Source organism: Tetrao urogallus (genome assembly GCF_951394365.1).
Source record: "Tetrao urogallus genome assembly, chromosome: 12".
Lineage (NCBI taxonomy): Eukaryota > Metazoa > Chordata > Aves > Galliformes > Phasianidae > Tetrao > Tetrao urogallus.
Window position 1 is genome coordinate 19024530 of NC_136825.1, and position 16135 is coordinate 19040664.

Below are 16135 nucleotides of genomic sequence, written 5' to 3' on the forward strand. Positions count from 1 at the left end.
TGCTCTGTTGCAGCCTGCATCAACACACCAAGAGACAGCAGGCCTGTCCCACTGGAACTGAAAGCAGGAATCAGCCCTGAATTTTGGGTACTTTCTCTTGTAAGCAATATTTTGCCCTCAAAAGCAAGGCAGGTAGGTCCAGGCATGGGATCTGATGCCCAAGTGTCACACAGCAACAACACTGCTGTCATTGGAAAGGCTCTGTGCAGATCCTGACACATCCCTGGTGAACTCAGCAGGCCAAGGACAGGTTGAGCGAAGGCACTGGCAGCCAGCTGGTTGGAGAGGCTTGCTTGGCGGGGTCTGGCTGGTATTTGATGCTGCAATGCACCATACAGCAGCAGGTTCAATCAGTGACCTGTAGGCAATTTGCTGACTCTAAGGCTGTATATTATTCTTGCAGCACTGTGTTTTTCCTTTCACAAACTCCTCCAGGCTGGGAGAAGTGCTAGACGTGAGGCAGTCAATACATCATGGTACACCATACTCCTGAAAGAGCTCTGAATTTGTGCTTATCCACACTGTTTGTTCAGTGCCTGAAGTCTTCTACAGCAGCAATCTTGTGCCCTGTGGAAGATGATGACTGCCTTTGGTAAAGGCAGTGGCACGTGGTAAGATGTGGGAAGGAACTACACCGGGGTAGAGCAGGACAGGTGTACTTGCTGCAGATGGTCCTCATTTGAAGAACAAAGAAAACATTATAAACTTGACTTTTCCTTTGTCTTTACATAGTTTCAAGCCTGAAGGCATACATGCCAATATGAGACAATATATTGCAGTTCTCCAGGTGATGGCCCCTGGGCCACATCTGAGAAACACTGGCTTTGCTTCCCAGGGGAATTCTCTGAGATGCCTTCCTTGCTTTTCACCTCTTCCCACCTTCCCCAGGGCTCGTTAACTTGCCTGGCTGCTTCTCTGTGACATTTCAGTCCTGAAGGAAGTCAGGCTGTCTTAGTGGTTCACAGGAAAGTAACATCAACTTCTGGAAACAGAAAGAAATAAGGAACATCAGAGCCCCATGTTGGCTTCTGGGAGCACAGAAACTGCCCAGGGCACTCCCTTCAGCACATAAACTTGCAGTGATTTTCAAGGCATTACATTCCCAGACGCTGGCAGCAGTCTCATACACTAACTAAAGCAAGAAAGCCCTCAGCAATGCCACCACCCTTTGGGCTCTAGGAGTCATCCTCATTGGAATGGAGGCCCAAGAGCTCCTCAGACAAGCTGGTGAGACCATTTTCTTCCAGGGCTGCAATCAGTCGTGCTATCGTTGCCTTCTTCCCCTCCGACTGGATAAATCGAAGAAGCATCTGATAGGCTTGTTCATAAAGTCCGTCTCTGTCGTATTCGTGGGCCAGGTTATCAATGACAGGATCTCGCAGGGCCCGGCAGTTCTTCTGCAAGGAGCGACCCACTTGCTTCCACTTCTTGGACACAAGCTTGGCAAATTTCTGGTGGTCATCTGGTGTGAGCGTTCTGTTGTCTGAAAGGAACAGAGGGCAGATTAAACATAGGGTTTCATGGCTGATGTGATGTAGGCAGGGTTTGGTCAGTGTTCTGTGGAGCTGGGAGGCTGTTCAGAACTCACAGTGCATTGTTAGGAGCTGTGCTGCTGCTCTGCTTGTCTGCTGGTATCTTAACACCTGGCCAGCACTGCGCTGGGAGCAGAAGCGCAAGAGCAGTGAGGCTAAAGGGACTGGTTTGCTGCGGGCAGGGCTTGTGCACTCTGACACAATCCTCTAATGCTGGAAAGAGAAAATCAACTGAGCAGCACCGATGGCTTGGGTGGCACTTACCCATTCCCAGCTGTCTGCTCTGGCATTTCTGGGATTCTGTCAGGCTCATTCCCCTTCCAAAATCCTTCCTTGACATCAAGGTACCTGGGCTTGCCCCTACCTAACATGTTTTTATTTTCCTATTTTTCCTGGGGTTTGCCAGAGCTCAATTTTCTTTGACAGACATCCTCTTTGTTTCCGCCTTTCAAAAGCAACTCAGACCAAGCCCCCTGCTCCCTGGCTACACATCCTTAAAGTACTGAAATGCAGACAGGAGCTCTCTCCTCAGCTGTTTAGCACTGGGGACTGTTCACACACCTTAGGCACACTTGGAAAAGACCAGGCTGATCTCAAACTAAAACTGCTACACAGGACCACCTGAAAGCTTTCTGCAGCAGACATCACTGGAAACAGACAGTGTACCGCAGGGTGCCTGGACTAAGCAGGCCAGCCCAGGACAAAAATAAGCCAAGGCCTGATCTGAAGGAGTGTGACAGTATCTTAATACTATTGCAACTCCTTCTCCATGGGATGCTGGGAGATCCTTAGTTTACCCCAGGTACACTCCACCACATACTCCCTTCTGGCCTTTGAGATTCTCTGGCTCAGTTCTCATTACTCACCAAACTGCTGTCCCTGAAAAAGAAATGTGACTTGTGGGGAAAGGGAGCTGCCTTGAGAAGGTAGAGAAGGGGAGTTCAGTGACATGCAGTCCTTGGAAGGCATGTTGTTGTTGATGTTCTGGTGAAGAATCAGGCTCTTGAGCCGTTCCTCCAGCTCTGTGATCTCCTCGTCCCGCAGGCGGTCAGGCTGTAATGCAAACAGCATTGATGATTTATGCCAGTTTCACCATCTCACAAAGCTGTAGGTATTTAGCTGGAGGGCAGGTTTTCAGTGTGGCTTAAGATCACGGTGTTGAGAGCGAAGCAATGAGATTGCTATAGCTGGTATTGTGAATTGGACAGATAGTCTAATGGAGTTCTGGCATAAGTCTGCGCATTTCTACCTGCAGTGTGATCTGAAATGGGCAGTGCCCCCCCGGGTCTGTCACATGCATCAGTGACTACTTACAAGCTGCACAGAATTGCTCCTAGTCCACATTTATTTTCAGAAGCCTACTGCAAGAATTAAGGCAGCAGAGCTTCTCTGATTTACTCCACATGAGAGTCAGACCCACAAAATAGGGTGAGCTGATCTAACAGCTCATGGCCAGCAAAGCAGGCAGCTCCTGCTACTCTCCTTCTCCCTGCCTTCCCCTCCTATACTTAAGTGTTGTTCCTAGTGCTTCTGCAACCTCTCAAGCCTTGCTGAGATAAAACCAATCTGATATCAAAAGAGAAAGTAAGGAGAAAGAGGATAAGGAAATAATGCAGAGCACGTGTGAGCAGTCAAACTCCATGGTGCTCTGACTCAGTTTAGCGCTTACGCTTGCATACAGCAGGTTGGCACCCAGCACTGCCCTCAGCCGGCCACTGATCTTTCTGGCTGCTGCGCTGGTAGGCAGAGGTCAGGCTGAGTCAATTCTGGGGAACAGACAATAACCCATTTCTCTTGTCCAGTCAGCTAATTCAGCAGAGGGAGGGAGCAGCAAGCAGAAGTTGAAAGGATGCCTGTTATCACATGTTCGGTCCCGGGTGAATGGTTTGCATTTCATCTCTGCACTTGCAGAAAAGCAACCTGTCAGAACACGCTCTCGTACCTAATCTTCCAGTGGAGGCAGAGACTGCCTGATCCTAAGGACTGCTGAGAGGGAAGCAAAGCTGTCAGATACTGGTAGTTCCAGGTGGGAAAAAAACAAGGAGAGGAAAAAGGCTTAATCACAGCAAGTGCTTTGGTTTTGTGGTAAGATGACAAGATCCCACTGTTAGAATCACAGAATCATAGAATCACGAGGTTGGAAAGAACTTACAAGATCATCCAGTCCAACTGCCCTCCCATCACCATTGCCACCACTAGCACTAAACCAGATCTCGCAGCTCCCCATCCAGGCACCTCTTGAGCACTGCCAGGGACGGCGACTCCACCACCTCCCTGGCAGCCATTCCAGTGCCTGACCACCCTCTGAGAGAAAAAGTTTCTCCTCATGTCCAAACCTCCTCTGGTACAACTTGTGGCCATTTCCTCGGGTCCTGCTCGTTGCCTGGGAGAAGAGGCCAAAACCCCTCCTCATCACAGCCTCCCTTCAGGAGGTTGTAGAGTGCAATGAGGTCTCCCCTGAGCTCCTCTTCTCCACACTGAACAATCCCAGCTCCCTCAGCTGCTCCTCATCAGCCCTGTGCTCCAGACCCCTCACCAGTTTCGCTGCCCTTCTCTGCACACACTCCAGGGCCTCAATGTCTTTCTTGCACTGAGGGGCCCAAAACTGAACACAGCACTCGTGGTGCGACCTCACCAGAGCTGAGTACAGGGGATGCTCACCTCCCTGTTCCTGCTGGTCACACCATTTCCAATGCAGGCCAGGATGCCGTTGGCCATCTTGGCCACCTGGGCACACTGCTGGCTCGTGTTCAGCCGAGCACCAACCAACACCCCCAGGTCCCTTCCTCTTCACACTCATCCAGCCACTCATCCCCAGGCCTGCAGCACTGCATGGGGATTTGTTGTGGCCAAAGTGCAGGACCCAGCACTTGGCCTTGTTGAACCTCATCCCATTCACCTCAGCCCAGCGATCCAGCTTATCTAGATTGCTCCCTACCCTCAGGCAGATCCACACCACCTCCCAGCTTGGTGTCATCTGCAAACTTACTGAGGGTGAACTCAATCCCTTAACCTAGGTCATCAATACAGATATTAAACAAGATGGGCCCCAGTACTGGCCCTTGCTCTTGCTAGCAGGATTAGCCAGAGCCAAAGTGTGAGATGAGATGGATACAAATGGACACCAGATATCATCCTTGAGAGAGGCATTGATGTCAGAACAGCAGCCTGCTGGCAGCAGATGCTGCGTGTCCCCACTCTATCACAAGCTGTTGGTGCACTGTGTGATGTTTTTGCTCGTGCTCATGTTACCATTGCTAGGGTTGAGATGTGCAAGGCAGGGGAGAAAGGTAGCTCTATAGTCCTTGAGAGAAGTACCCAGATCTTTTCTGGGGAAGGGCAGAGCTGTTCTCCATATTACAGTTGAGAGCTGAAGGAAGGAGAAGTTGGCAGCCCAGCGCACAGCAGCAGAGCAGAATTTGCACCCGCTTTGCATCCTGTGTTACTGCTTGGCTTCCCTCCCTCTCCCATTCACCTTTTCTCTGTATATGCACTCCAGGCAGCGATCCTCATCCTTCAGCATGTTGTCCAGGTGCTCATTGCCAGCCTTCAGCTCCATTTCTAGAGGCACCGTGGTCATGGCCAAGGAGAGCTGGAGGTGGTTCTGGAGGGACTTCTGGAGCAATCCTTCCCGGTAACTCTGCAGGAAGCGGCGGCAGTTCTCCTGCTTGCAGAATTTGAGCTGGACTATCAGGTGTGGGTGGCTGCAGTGCACTTTGAGCATGTCCACACCATTCACGCTGCCGGTGGATTCTGGCAGGGAGAAGTGAGCAGAGTCACTATCCAGGCACGAGACAGACAACCCAGACCCACTCCCATCCACCACCAAGCCTGCAATGGAGTAGCTTTTGAATCGTCTTCTCTCTGTGATAAAGTCCTCTGGGGTGAAAAGCCTGTATATAAAACCAAGAGGAAAGGATTAGGTTTCGCTGCCCTGTGACCATGAATCCCTGCAGCGTGGCATCCAGAGGAAGCTGTTCTGTACTACAGCCCAGGTAACTTCCCAAAGCAGCTCACTGGGGGAGGTTTTAAGTTCAAGGTTCCACTTCTAGGGCAGAAATGGTTAGATTAAAACAGTACACAACAGAGATACACATTTTATACACAAAAATGCACAGTTCAGTTCAGTTCTGAGCCAGATTTCTGTCCCCATCACTGGAGTTTCAGGCAGTGGTAAAGGTCCTGGAAGGAGACCTAGCATTTCTTCCCCAGCCCTGTGCCCACAGGTAGCTTCTGGCTTGATGCCTTCAGTGCATCTCGCAAATGGCAAATGACAGACCCAGCTACATGACAGACCCACCCACAAGAATTTTGGCCGTCAGAGTGGACGTCTTTAAATTTCTTTGCACAAAGAGTGAATTCACTGTAAAATGTCAGCAAGGACAAGGCAAGGATGTGCCTTCTGAAGTCAGTGTGGATGGAGCCTGAGAGACATGGACAACAGAGGGAGATCAGGCATTCATCCTTCCTTCCCCCAGCAGAGCTTAAATTCGATTAGCTGTGCACACTGACCGTGTCTTCTATGCTCTCTCTTGCAGCACTGGCCTGTGGGAGGCTGGCTGCACTGCCTGCACAGAGCAGCGTAGATGAATCTGCTCAGACTGCCGTTGTGTCAATGATTTCTAAACCACACACCATGGTATTATTTAAACGTGCCCAGAGGAATACTTAAGGCAAAGCAGACCTGCGTGTTCTGCAATAGCGAGGACAAATGACCTAGCATTTGAAAATCTGTGCTAACAGTGGTATTACAGGGTTTACAGACTGCTGGTTGCATTAGAAGCTTTAGTTTGGTCTAGATGCATAACTTGGACTATGTACTTAGGAGAAGCATTTTAATTCTGTTCAGGATTGCTGATCAGAAACGCCCTTTTATTTTTATTACTTCCTTCATGCTTTGTGTTTTGTATGTGCTAATTAAACAAAAGCTTGCATAACTGGGCAAGAGGGCTGGGGTAGGGAAAAGCTGTACAGACATGAAACCTTTCTGAATGGCATACAAGGCAGCCACTTCAAAAGCAGCTTCTTTCTGAAACTTCTGACAGCTTCAGATTCCATGTCCTTTTAGGTACGAATGAGCATGGTAGCATTTAGCCTTACTGAGAGCTTTCCTCTAAACGTGTGAGCAGATGCACATTCCAGTGAAACAAAGCAGGAAGAAATTGAGCCTAACTGGACAACTCTGTTGGGCTTCCTGCTGTTTCACGTCTTTAGATATGGAACTGGCCTGCACTGGAGCAGCTAGCCAGCTTTGCTAAACTGATGACTGCCACAAGAAATTACATGATAATTGCATAAACCCAGTTAAACACTATGACCTCAGTTGTATGATAGGTAAAGAGCACTGTGTGATAGCTGTTCTAGGTAAATATGATAAATTCTTCAAATTACTATGAGTCTAAAGTCAGCTTGGTGCAAAGGTAGGAAGAGAAACATACTTTTACGGCCATCTGTATCTCAACACCTTTTTTTGATGTAAATAGGTTTAAGTACAACTGATGCTAATGTAATTGTGCCTGTTAAAGTCAGAAAATAGCTTCTGTTGGCCATCACTCTTTTAAAAAATAGCCTTCAAAAAAAGGAAATCATGTTTCTGCAGCAGAAATCAAGCATTTTTCATACCAACTGCAATCCTCCTACATAACTGTGTTTAAGTAAACATTCATAAAATAGGATCATTCATGAGACAGTTCAAATTGAAAGGAAGCCCAGGAAGTCGCTAGCCCATCCTCCTTTGCAAAACAGAGTCAGTTCTGAGATCAGACCAAGTTTCTGAGGGCTTTATCCGTGCAAGGACAGAGAACATACAACTGTGTTCCCAGAGGAAAATGTCTGACCTGTCATCCAATGTCTACTTTGTTTCAATTTATGCCTGCTGTCTCTCATTTCCCATACCACCATCTGAGTGCATCCTTCTCTCCCTGCTAGCCTCCCTGTAGGTACCGGCAGGCTGGTGGTGGGCTCCCCAAATCCTTCTCTTCTCCAGGGTGAACAGGCCTGGCTCCTCAGCATCTCCTTTCCAGGCATCTTGGTGGCCCCCTGCTGAACTCATTCCACGTTATCAACATCTTTCTTGTACTGCAGGACCCTAAACTGGGTGTAGTATTCTAGATGTGGTCTAATGAGTGCTAAGCAGAGGGAGATAATCATTTCCCTTGATACACTGTATTTCTGGGTTGCCAGACTTCACCTTTAGCTTGCTACCTACCAAGACCCTCAGGTCCTTTTCAACACAGCTGCTCTCCAGCCAGTCCATCCCCAGCCTGTTCTGCTGCTGGGTTCCTCCTTCTCAAGGACAGATTGCTTTGCTACTACTGAACTTCATAGGATCCCTGCTTGCCCATTCCTTCTGCAGGTCTCTCTGGATGGCAGCCCTGTCCTTGAGCATACATTGGAGTGCAGGATCATCTGCAAGCCTGATGAGTCATAGTCTGAAGAGAGATGCCAGCCTTTCTGAGTAACAGGGCCTTCCTTTCTGACTTGGCAGCCTCAGCAGACAACAGATGCTTCTGAGCATGAACACAGACACTAAACCCCACAGTACTGATCATAGAATGGCTTAGTGTGGAAGGGATCTGCTGGCTCATGTCCTGCTTTTCATCTACCAGGACCTCCACGTCCTTCTCTGCAGGGCTGCTCTCAATGAGTTCTTCTCTCAGTCTGCACATATATGCCTGCAATTGCCCCAGCCAAGTGCAACATCTTGCACTTGGCCTTGCTGAACCCTGTTAGGTTCTCTAATGCCCTCTTGAGCCTGCCCAGGTCCCTTTGGATGGCATCCCTTCCTTCTATTATCATAGAATCATAGAATCACAGAATTGCAAGGTTGGAAACGACCTGCAAGATCATCTAGTCCAACCACCCTCCCATTGCTATTAGTACCACAAGCTACGAAACCACATCTCGTAGCTCCTCATCGAGGCGCCTCTTGAGCACTGCCAGAGATGGCGACTCCACCACCTCCCTGGGCAGCCATTCCAGTGCCTGACCACCCTCTGAGAGAAGAAGTTTCTCCTAATGTTCAACCTAAACCTCCTCTGGTACAACTTCTGGCTGTTTCCTCAGCTCCTACTATTTGCCTGGGAGAAGAGGCCAGACCCTTTTTCATCACAACCTCCCTTCAGGAAGTTGTAAAGTGCAATGAGTGCAATTATGTCAGATGCCCCACTCAGCTTGGTGTCACCTCCAAACTTGCTGAGGGTACACTCAGTCCCACTATCTATGTCATTGATAAAGATGATGAAGAGCACCAGACCCAAGACGGACCACTAGGGAACACCACTTGCGACCAGCCTCCAGCACATAGAGCCATTGACCAGAACCTCTGGCTGTGGCCAGCCAAGCAATTCCTTATCCACAGAACAGCCAAGCCTTCAAATCCATCTCTCTCCAATTTAGAGATAAGGATGCAGTGTGGGACTATGTCAAAAGCCTTGCACAAGTCCAGGTAGGTGACATCAGTTGCCCTTCCTTTGTCCTCTGATGTTGTCACTCCACTATAGAAGGCCACCAAACTCTTCAGGCACGACCTGCACTTAGGGAAGCTACACTGGCTGTCTTGGATCACCTCATCTAGCACGTGCCTTAACAAGTCTTCCAAGAGGATCTGTTCTATCATCTTCCTAGGCACAGAGATGAGGCTCACTGCCTTGTAGTTCTCCAGGTCTTCCTTTCTCCCTTTCTTAGAAATGGGAGTAATGTTTCCCTTTTTCCAGTTACTGTGGACTTTGCATGACAGCTGTGACTTTTCATATATGATGGAGAGCAGCTTGGCAACCACAGCAGCCAGGTCCTTCAGAACCCTGGAATGCATACTGTCTGGCCACAAACTTGTACACATTCAGCCTCGTGAGGTAGTCTCCGACTTGCTCTGCTCCTACAGTTGGAGTGATTTTGCTCCGCTGACGCCCACCTAGAAATTCAGTGACACAAGAGGTGAAAGAAGCCTGACTGGCAGTGATGGCTGAGGCGAAGAACTTGTTAAGTACCTCAGCCTTTTCCATGTCTGAGGAGGCCAGTTCTCCATTCTCCTTTATCAGAGGGGGTAAACAGTCCTTCATCCATCCCTTCCACCCAATGTATCTGGAGAATCCCTTGTTTTTCACGTCCCTTGCCAAGTTTAATTCCACCTGTGTCTGACCCCTTCCCTTCACATCCAGACAGCATCGCTACACTCCTCCCAGTCCGCCCATCCCTGCTTCCACAGCTTGTACTTTTCCTTCTTTTCCCTCAGTCACAAGGAGGGTGGACACGGTGGCTATGGAGCAGGTCAGCAGCATGCTGAGCCAGACAGCCAGCTGCTGCAGTCTGATGACTGTGGTCAGCTTAAGTCCTGCAACGGCCCCAGCCTGCAAATCCAACTCAGTGTTGCTCAGGTCAAGGTAGGTAGCACTCATGAGAAAGCCTGGCCTCATGAAAGCCAGAGCTTGCAGAAGCTGAAGCAAGAGTAAATCTTGTTCTTGGGAATGGAGATCTTGCTGTCCAAGTAGGTGGTGGAGGGCTCCTCTGAGGAGGCACCCAGGGGCTGCAGTGGATTCCTGCTGGGTACTGATGGTGCTGATGCCAGCATGGAACCATCCTGATCGGATGCTCTCAGGTCTGTGTCAGTCATCTCCAAGACCAAGCCCTGCTGGTGGCCCAGGGATGGTTCCTGCTGCCACCTCAGCTGCCCCCACTCCTACCTAATGCCACCACTGCCTCATGCCCCTCTTGGTGGCCTACACCACCACCACACTGCACACTGATCATGAAATGTCTTCCCTTTTTTCCTCTGTTCATTGCTTCATCTCCTTCTTCCCCCGGCTCACCACCCGACAGACTATGTGAGAGAGCTCTGCATAAAGGCAGGAATCTCTTAAGCATAAACTGACTGTAAACCTTTGGAGAGGCTTCTGTGTAGCCTTTTAAGAAATAAATAAGCACAGTCTGTGGCTGATGCAGAATCCTGATAAAAGCTGAAGTGAGACCTACAGAAGTACACTGCAGGCAAAAGAGGAAATGTTTCCCATGACTATAACCCATCCAGACAGATTAATAACTCTTATCACTCATGAAATGGGCACACAGCTGAACACACCTGAGTGCTTCTACAGCAGTGAGTGTATGCTGATTAGATGAAGAGCAGTAGCTGGATGTATTGCTAACCCATTTCAGTTATGAGGGAGATATGTTAGCATGAATGACAGTGAAGGTTTTTGCATCCAGTTGCATTCAAACTCAAATCACAACCTGAAATTGTGAAAGAAATGGACTAGATTGCATGAAATTGCAGTCATCCTACCCATTAGCTGTGTCTTGGGTTTGCAGAGTAAGCACCAGAACTCCTTACCCTTGAGTGGGGGATTAAAGAAAGGCTTGGCATTGCTGTGTGAAGAGATACCAATATATTTCAGTTTGCCAATATATCAGAGAGGATGGGTACCTGCTAATGCCAGCTTCAGTGCCTTGAACACGCAGGGCTTCTTCTGGGCACTTTCATAGAGATTTGGCAGAATGATAGTCTTGCACGTTGACTGGAGGAAGAGGTAAGCACTGCCGATCCAAGGAGCCGAGCTACCTGCCATCTTCAGCACCTACAAAATCACACAGGTCAGCTGAGAAACCACAGAATAAATGGCCTGACATGGGCAGAACACAAGCATGACAAGATTACGTGGATTTGCCTTGTTTTTTGAAGGAGGTGGTGGTGCTGCTGAAGCAAGCATACCCTATACAGAGTTCAGTGTTATTTTGTAAAGAACAGCACAATGGAACCTGGTGACCCAAAAACTTGGCAGCTCACAAAGTTCTGCATTCATTCTCCACTGGATTCCATTTATTTATAGTCCAAAAATACTCCATGGCCTCATTTCTCCCCAGCACAGTAAGATTACAACCAAGATGTACTCTGGGATTGTAGATTGCAAACTGAAAATTGATTTATCTAAAACTTTACAGCAAGAAGGTGTATCAGATCATTCTGACCTCATCTGCAGCACCAGTAACCCCCATGGCCATTGCAAAGGCCTTGTTCTCTGTTTACAAAGCTGTTGGGAAGCGTGCATGCGCTCCAGAGAATCCAAACCTGACAACTCAGCAAAAAAAACTGTGGTGCAAGGCCTCCAAAATCCTGAGAGCCACAGCACAGCACGAGAAGAGATGCACAGAGGCTGATGCAAACCATAACCACAGCAGGATCCCGTGTAGGAACCACATGATACACACTGTAGAGCTGTTGGCACACACAGTGCAAATGCACAGCAGCCTTACAAGCCTCTCACACAGGCTGGGAACCTCATGAGGGTCAGCCAGGGACTCATAACCTGCTCCTAAGAAAGCAGAGCAGAGTAAAGCCCAGCAGTGCTGCCTTTACCCTGCTGCTGTCACTATGGACTTCGACCAGTCCTGGGGCCATTGGTATTGGAAGGGGGATGGAATCAGTCTGGTCAGACAAACCCTTCGTGTGACTCAATGGGCGTATAGGACTCTTGGCTCTGCACTGGTAAGCTCTTGGGGATAACTTTTCACTTTAGGTCCTAGCTCTTATGATTCCCTTATAGGACAGTGCGTCCATCTCTCCATTCTCACTGTGCCTCGCTGGCCCTATACAATCATAGGATGGTTTGAGTGGGAAGGGACCCTGAAGGCCATCTGCTCACACCAAGCAGGGACACCCACAGCTCCATCAGCGCTCAGTTCCCTGACTTTGGCTGTCTGCAGGGATGGGGGGCAGCACCAGCTCTGTGTGCAGTCTGTGCCTCACCGCCCTGAGTGCGAACAACTTCTTCCTTAGCTCTGATCCGAATCTTCCCTCTTATCCGAATCTCCCCTCTTTTAGTCTGCGGCCATTTCCCCCTGTCCTATCACAACAGAGTCTGCTGAACCGCTGCCCCCCCTACAAACCCACCGGCTCGCCACCGGCTGCCGCCCCGAGCCGCCGGGGTAGTGGGGGGGGCCGCCCCTCCCGGGGCCGCCCCTCCCGCCCTCCCCCCCCACTACCCCGGCGGCTCGGGGCGGCCCTTACCTCCCGCCGCCGCCGCTGCCGCCGCCCGGCCTCGGCGCCGCCGCTTCCGCCTCTGCGCGGCTGCGACGGACGCAGGGAGGCGCCGCCCGCAGGGGGTGAGCGGGGAGCCCTGATTGCGTTGCGGGCGGTGCGCTGCGCTCGGCCGCCTCAAGGCCCCGGTGCGAGCCGCTCGGGGCGGGCGGATGGAGCGCGGATAGGGGTGAGGGCTTCGTCGGCGGAGGAAACAGCGACAACAACCAGCGGGCTCCCAGGAAGGAAGCGGGGCTGAGTTCCTCGTTGGGGGAGGGGATGGGGAAGAGCTGCTGTCACTGCGAGGGTGGCAGACATGCTGCGCTGCCGCGTCGCACGCTGAAAGGCAGTGAGTCACGCTTCAAAGCGGCGGATTCTTGAAAAAAAAAACGCATCCTTCTGCTCCGCTCTGAGCTGTGCTGTTTTGCGTCGCAGCGCTCCGGCATCGGGCAGAAGCCGCGGGAGTGAAGCATTGCTTTGGCTCCGTGGCGCGGAGGCTGTCCCCTGTCTGGGACGCGGCCGTCCCCAGTGCTGTCCCAGGAACGGGGATGCTTGCAAGGCTGCGAGGCTCTGCCGTTTAAAAACCTCGCGATAGGGATTGAGAAGCTGTCTCGTGTCCGTGATTTTATGCGGTGGTTTTAATCTATGCAAAATAAATCTAGAAAAGTGGATGAAAAATACCGTTCCGTTCAGAGCTTATCAATCTCAGCCTTTGTCCCAGTGCTCATAGCTCACACAGAAGGTCAAGCAAAATGTGCTTTCCCGCTTCTAAGTCAGACTTGTGTAAATGGGGCTTATAATGAGTGGATTAAGAGTAATAAAACATTTCTGTCAGGCTGCCACGTCTTCTTGCAGGCAAGGGTCACTGCAATAAAGCTGCCCCATTCTGCTGTGGGCCTTTTGTTTCACAGTCGGTACAAAAATGGATGTGTGGGGCTGTTTTCTGTGTAGAGCTTCTGCTTGCAAAGAGGTTTTTTTCCACTCAGTTTGAGAAATCTATCTCAGCTTTTTGCATACCGGTGCAGCAGCACTAGAAAATTCTCTTGCATTTTTATTACTTACAGTAGCAAAGCCCTTGCTGCAGGAAAATGCACTTTTTTTCCCCCAAAGCCTCGATCTGACATTGAAGAGTATTTCCCAGCTTCTAGGCTTGATTGGAAATAGTGTGCAAACATTCAGCCAGTAGATTTCCTCTATTTTTGTGCTGAATTTCAAAATGTGGTGAAGTTTCAAGTTGAAAATAGTGCTGACCCCCTTTGTGACCCAGTTGCGTTGGTTTGACTGTATGTAAATGCTAAATATCTCCTTTTTTCTTTCTTTCCTTTTTTTTTTTTTTTTTTTAAAAACAGGGTTGTTTGAAAATTCCCTGCAGTCTTGGAAGTTTCCCCAATTTTTGAACCCAACTGAATCAGCAGCATGCTTGCTCCAGCCTCTGACCCGTGGAGCTGCATCCCAGAGGAAATCCTCATCCAAATTTTCTATTACCTTTCTCTTCGAGATAGATACACAGCCTTCCAGGTGTGCAAGCAGTGGGCTGGGGCTGTTTCTTCCAGCTCCGTTTGGCATTTCACGGAGATCAGGTACGAGGAATGGGTTTCTGAAGCGTGAGCATCTCTGCAGGTGTAACAAGAGCATCACGTATCAGAGCGTGTTGAAGATGTGCAGCGCTGTGCTGTGACAGCTAATTGATGTTAGCTGTGATTTGTGTGTGTGGCTACATTTCGTGACTAGCATTTCTTTATGTAACAGAAAATGGTGTTATGCAGTGTGGGCTTTTATGTTAACTGCTGATGATTTGGGTGCCACGGGAAGTATTACATTCTCAGGTAAGTCCCTTCAAGTTGCTCCTTGTATCACCAAGAGACAAAGTTATTGGGTTGTCATCCTCATGGTGGCACTTACCTCCCCAGTGGTCTTTCTGGAGGCCGACTCCTCTCTCCCCCTCACTCGGTCAGAGTTTGGCCTTACAGTGACTTGCCAGGCATCTAGTGAGGAGAAATGTGTGTCATCTGTTGGTGTTTGCCAGAACACAGTAAAGAAGAGAATCTGCTCTGTGTTTGCTCGGTTTACCTTCCGCAGTGACTGACCTTTTGTTTTACCCTTCCAGCTGTGATTCAGAGGATGAGGAGGGCATGCTGCAGAGCCTATGCCAGTTCCTCAGCCAAATCAAACACCTGAAGATTAGATTTGACCAATCCAAAGAGGTCAACCGCAGGAACGTGATGCGCATCTTGGATGTGCTGGCAAAGCAGAACCACAAGCTGCAGCAGCTGTGCATTGCATGCCATGGGGAGAACCCCTATTTCTACTCTGGCCAGGACATCCTGCAGAGCATACGGAATATGTGCAACACTAACACACAGATAGATCTTCAGCATGTTGATTTTCGAAATATGCCCTTTACTCTCGATGGGGAGCTTGTTGAACTCCTAGCTGCCACCAACCCAAACTTGCAAAGTTTGTTCATCAACAACCGTACCCTGGTGTGCAATGTGGCACCGAACACCGTTAGGAAAGTTCTCAGTGTGTGTCCCAAACTCTCAGCCTTGGGGGTCTACTATGCCAGCCTGTCCAATGATGTATTTCTGGAGCTGCTCAAGCCAGAAAGAGCAGCTTTCACCCACTTAGACATTTTCTGTGAGCGCCTGGACAAATATATACCAGTCATCTCAGAAGAGCTGTGGGCTGCTGTCAGGCAAAAACATCCTCGACTCTGTGTAGACCTTGAATTCGATCATACGGTCCCTGGCTGCACGATACCACGGATCCTAAAGCAGAACATACCTGTGAGCACGCTGCAACTGAACACCTACAATTACATGGTAGATCAGATCAGGTTTGTCACCCAGAGCTACAGCAGTACTCTGAAGAAGCTGACGCTCCAAACCACATCCTCAGAGGACTTGAATTCCTCGCTAGTAGAGCTGGCAAGGCACTGCCAGAAGCTGATGGAGATCCACTGCTACTGTGTGGTCAGCAAGGAGGTGGTGGAAGCGTTCCTCACGCACTGCCCCTGTCTGAAGCAATACACTCTCAAGGTCACCAAGGAACGGCACCCCTGGAAACCAGTGGCAGTTCGGTGACCGGATCACCTGTTCAGCAGATGAAGCGTTTGTTCTCAAATGTGGTTGGTCAATGGCCATACAAAGAAATTGAATTACCTATTTCTAATTTTTTTTTTAATGGAATGGGGAGGACAAGTCTTTTCTCTTCTTTGTGTTCTCTATTTAGCAATAGTGGGAATGCCGTGTTCACCCTTTGTGAAGTTTTACAGGAAATCACACTGAAATTTAATTTTTATGTTATGTTTTAAGCATATCTCAAAGTCAAGCACACCGTGTCAGGCACCCAGCAACTATTTAGGCAGACACTTAAGGAAGTGACAGCTTCAGTGCAGGTGTTCTGTGTCTGTTGGGGTCCTTAGCCACATGGGTTCACCTATAGTGACAGGCAGTGGTCATCTGATGGAAAATGCCCTCCAAACTTGATATTTCTCTTCTGGCAATTTCTGTGATGATGAGCTCTCCTGGTATCCAGCTATCAGGTAACCTCCACTTTGTAAAGGTTTAAACAGGAGCTGAGTTATGTTAGA

The 16135-nt window shown here is 49.4% G+C and overlaps 2 protein-coding genes across 2 annotated transcripts; one reads left to right on the forward strand and one right to left on the reverse strand.

Moving 5' to 3' along the window:
• Window positions 1–1175: 1175 nt before the first annotated feature.
• On the reverse strand, window positions 1176–11095 carry TRADD (TNFRSF1A associated via death domain; the record flags this gene model as incomplete). The annotated part of the gene is made up of 4 exons (XM_079541666.1): window positions 1176–1483; window positions 2399–2585; window positions 5008–5285; window positions 10954–11095. 4 exons carry the CDS (start codon window positions 11093–11095, stop codon window positions 1176–1178), a joined length of 915 nt encoding a protein of 304 aa, XP_079397792.1.
• Window positions 11096–13959: 2864 nt separating this feature from the next.
• On the forward strand, window positions 13960–15626 carry FBXL8 (F-box and leucine rich repeat protein 8; the record flags this gene model as incomplete). The annotated part of the gene is made up of 2 exons (XM_079541411.1): window positions 13960–14123; window positions 14651–15626. 2 exons carry the CDS (start codon window positions 13960–13962, stop codon window positions 15624–15626), a joined length of 1140 nt encoding a protein of 379 aa, XP_079397537.1.
• Between the last annotated feature and the right edge of the window lie 509 nt (window positions 15627–16135).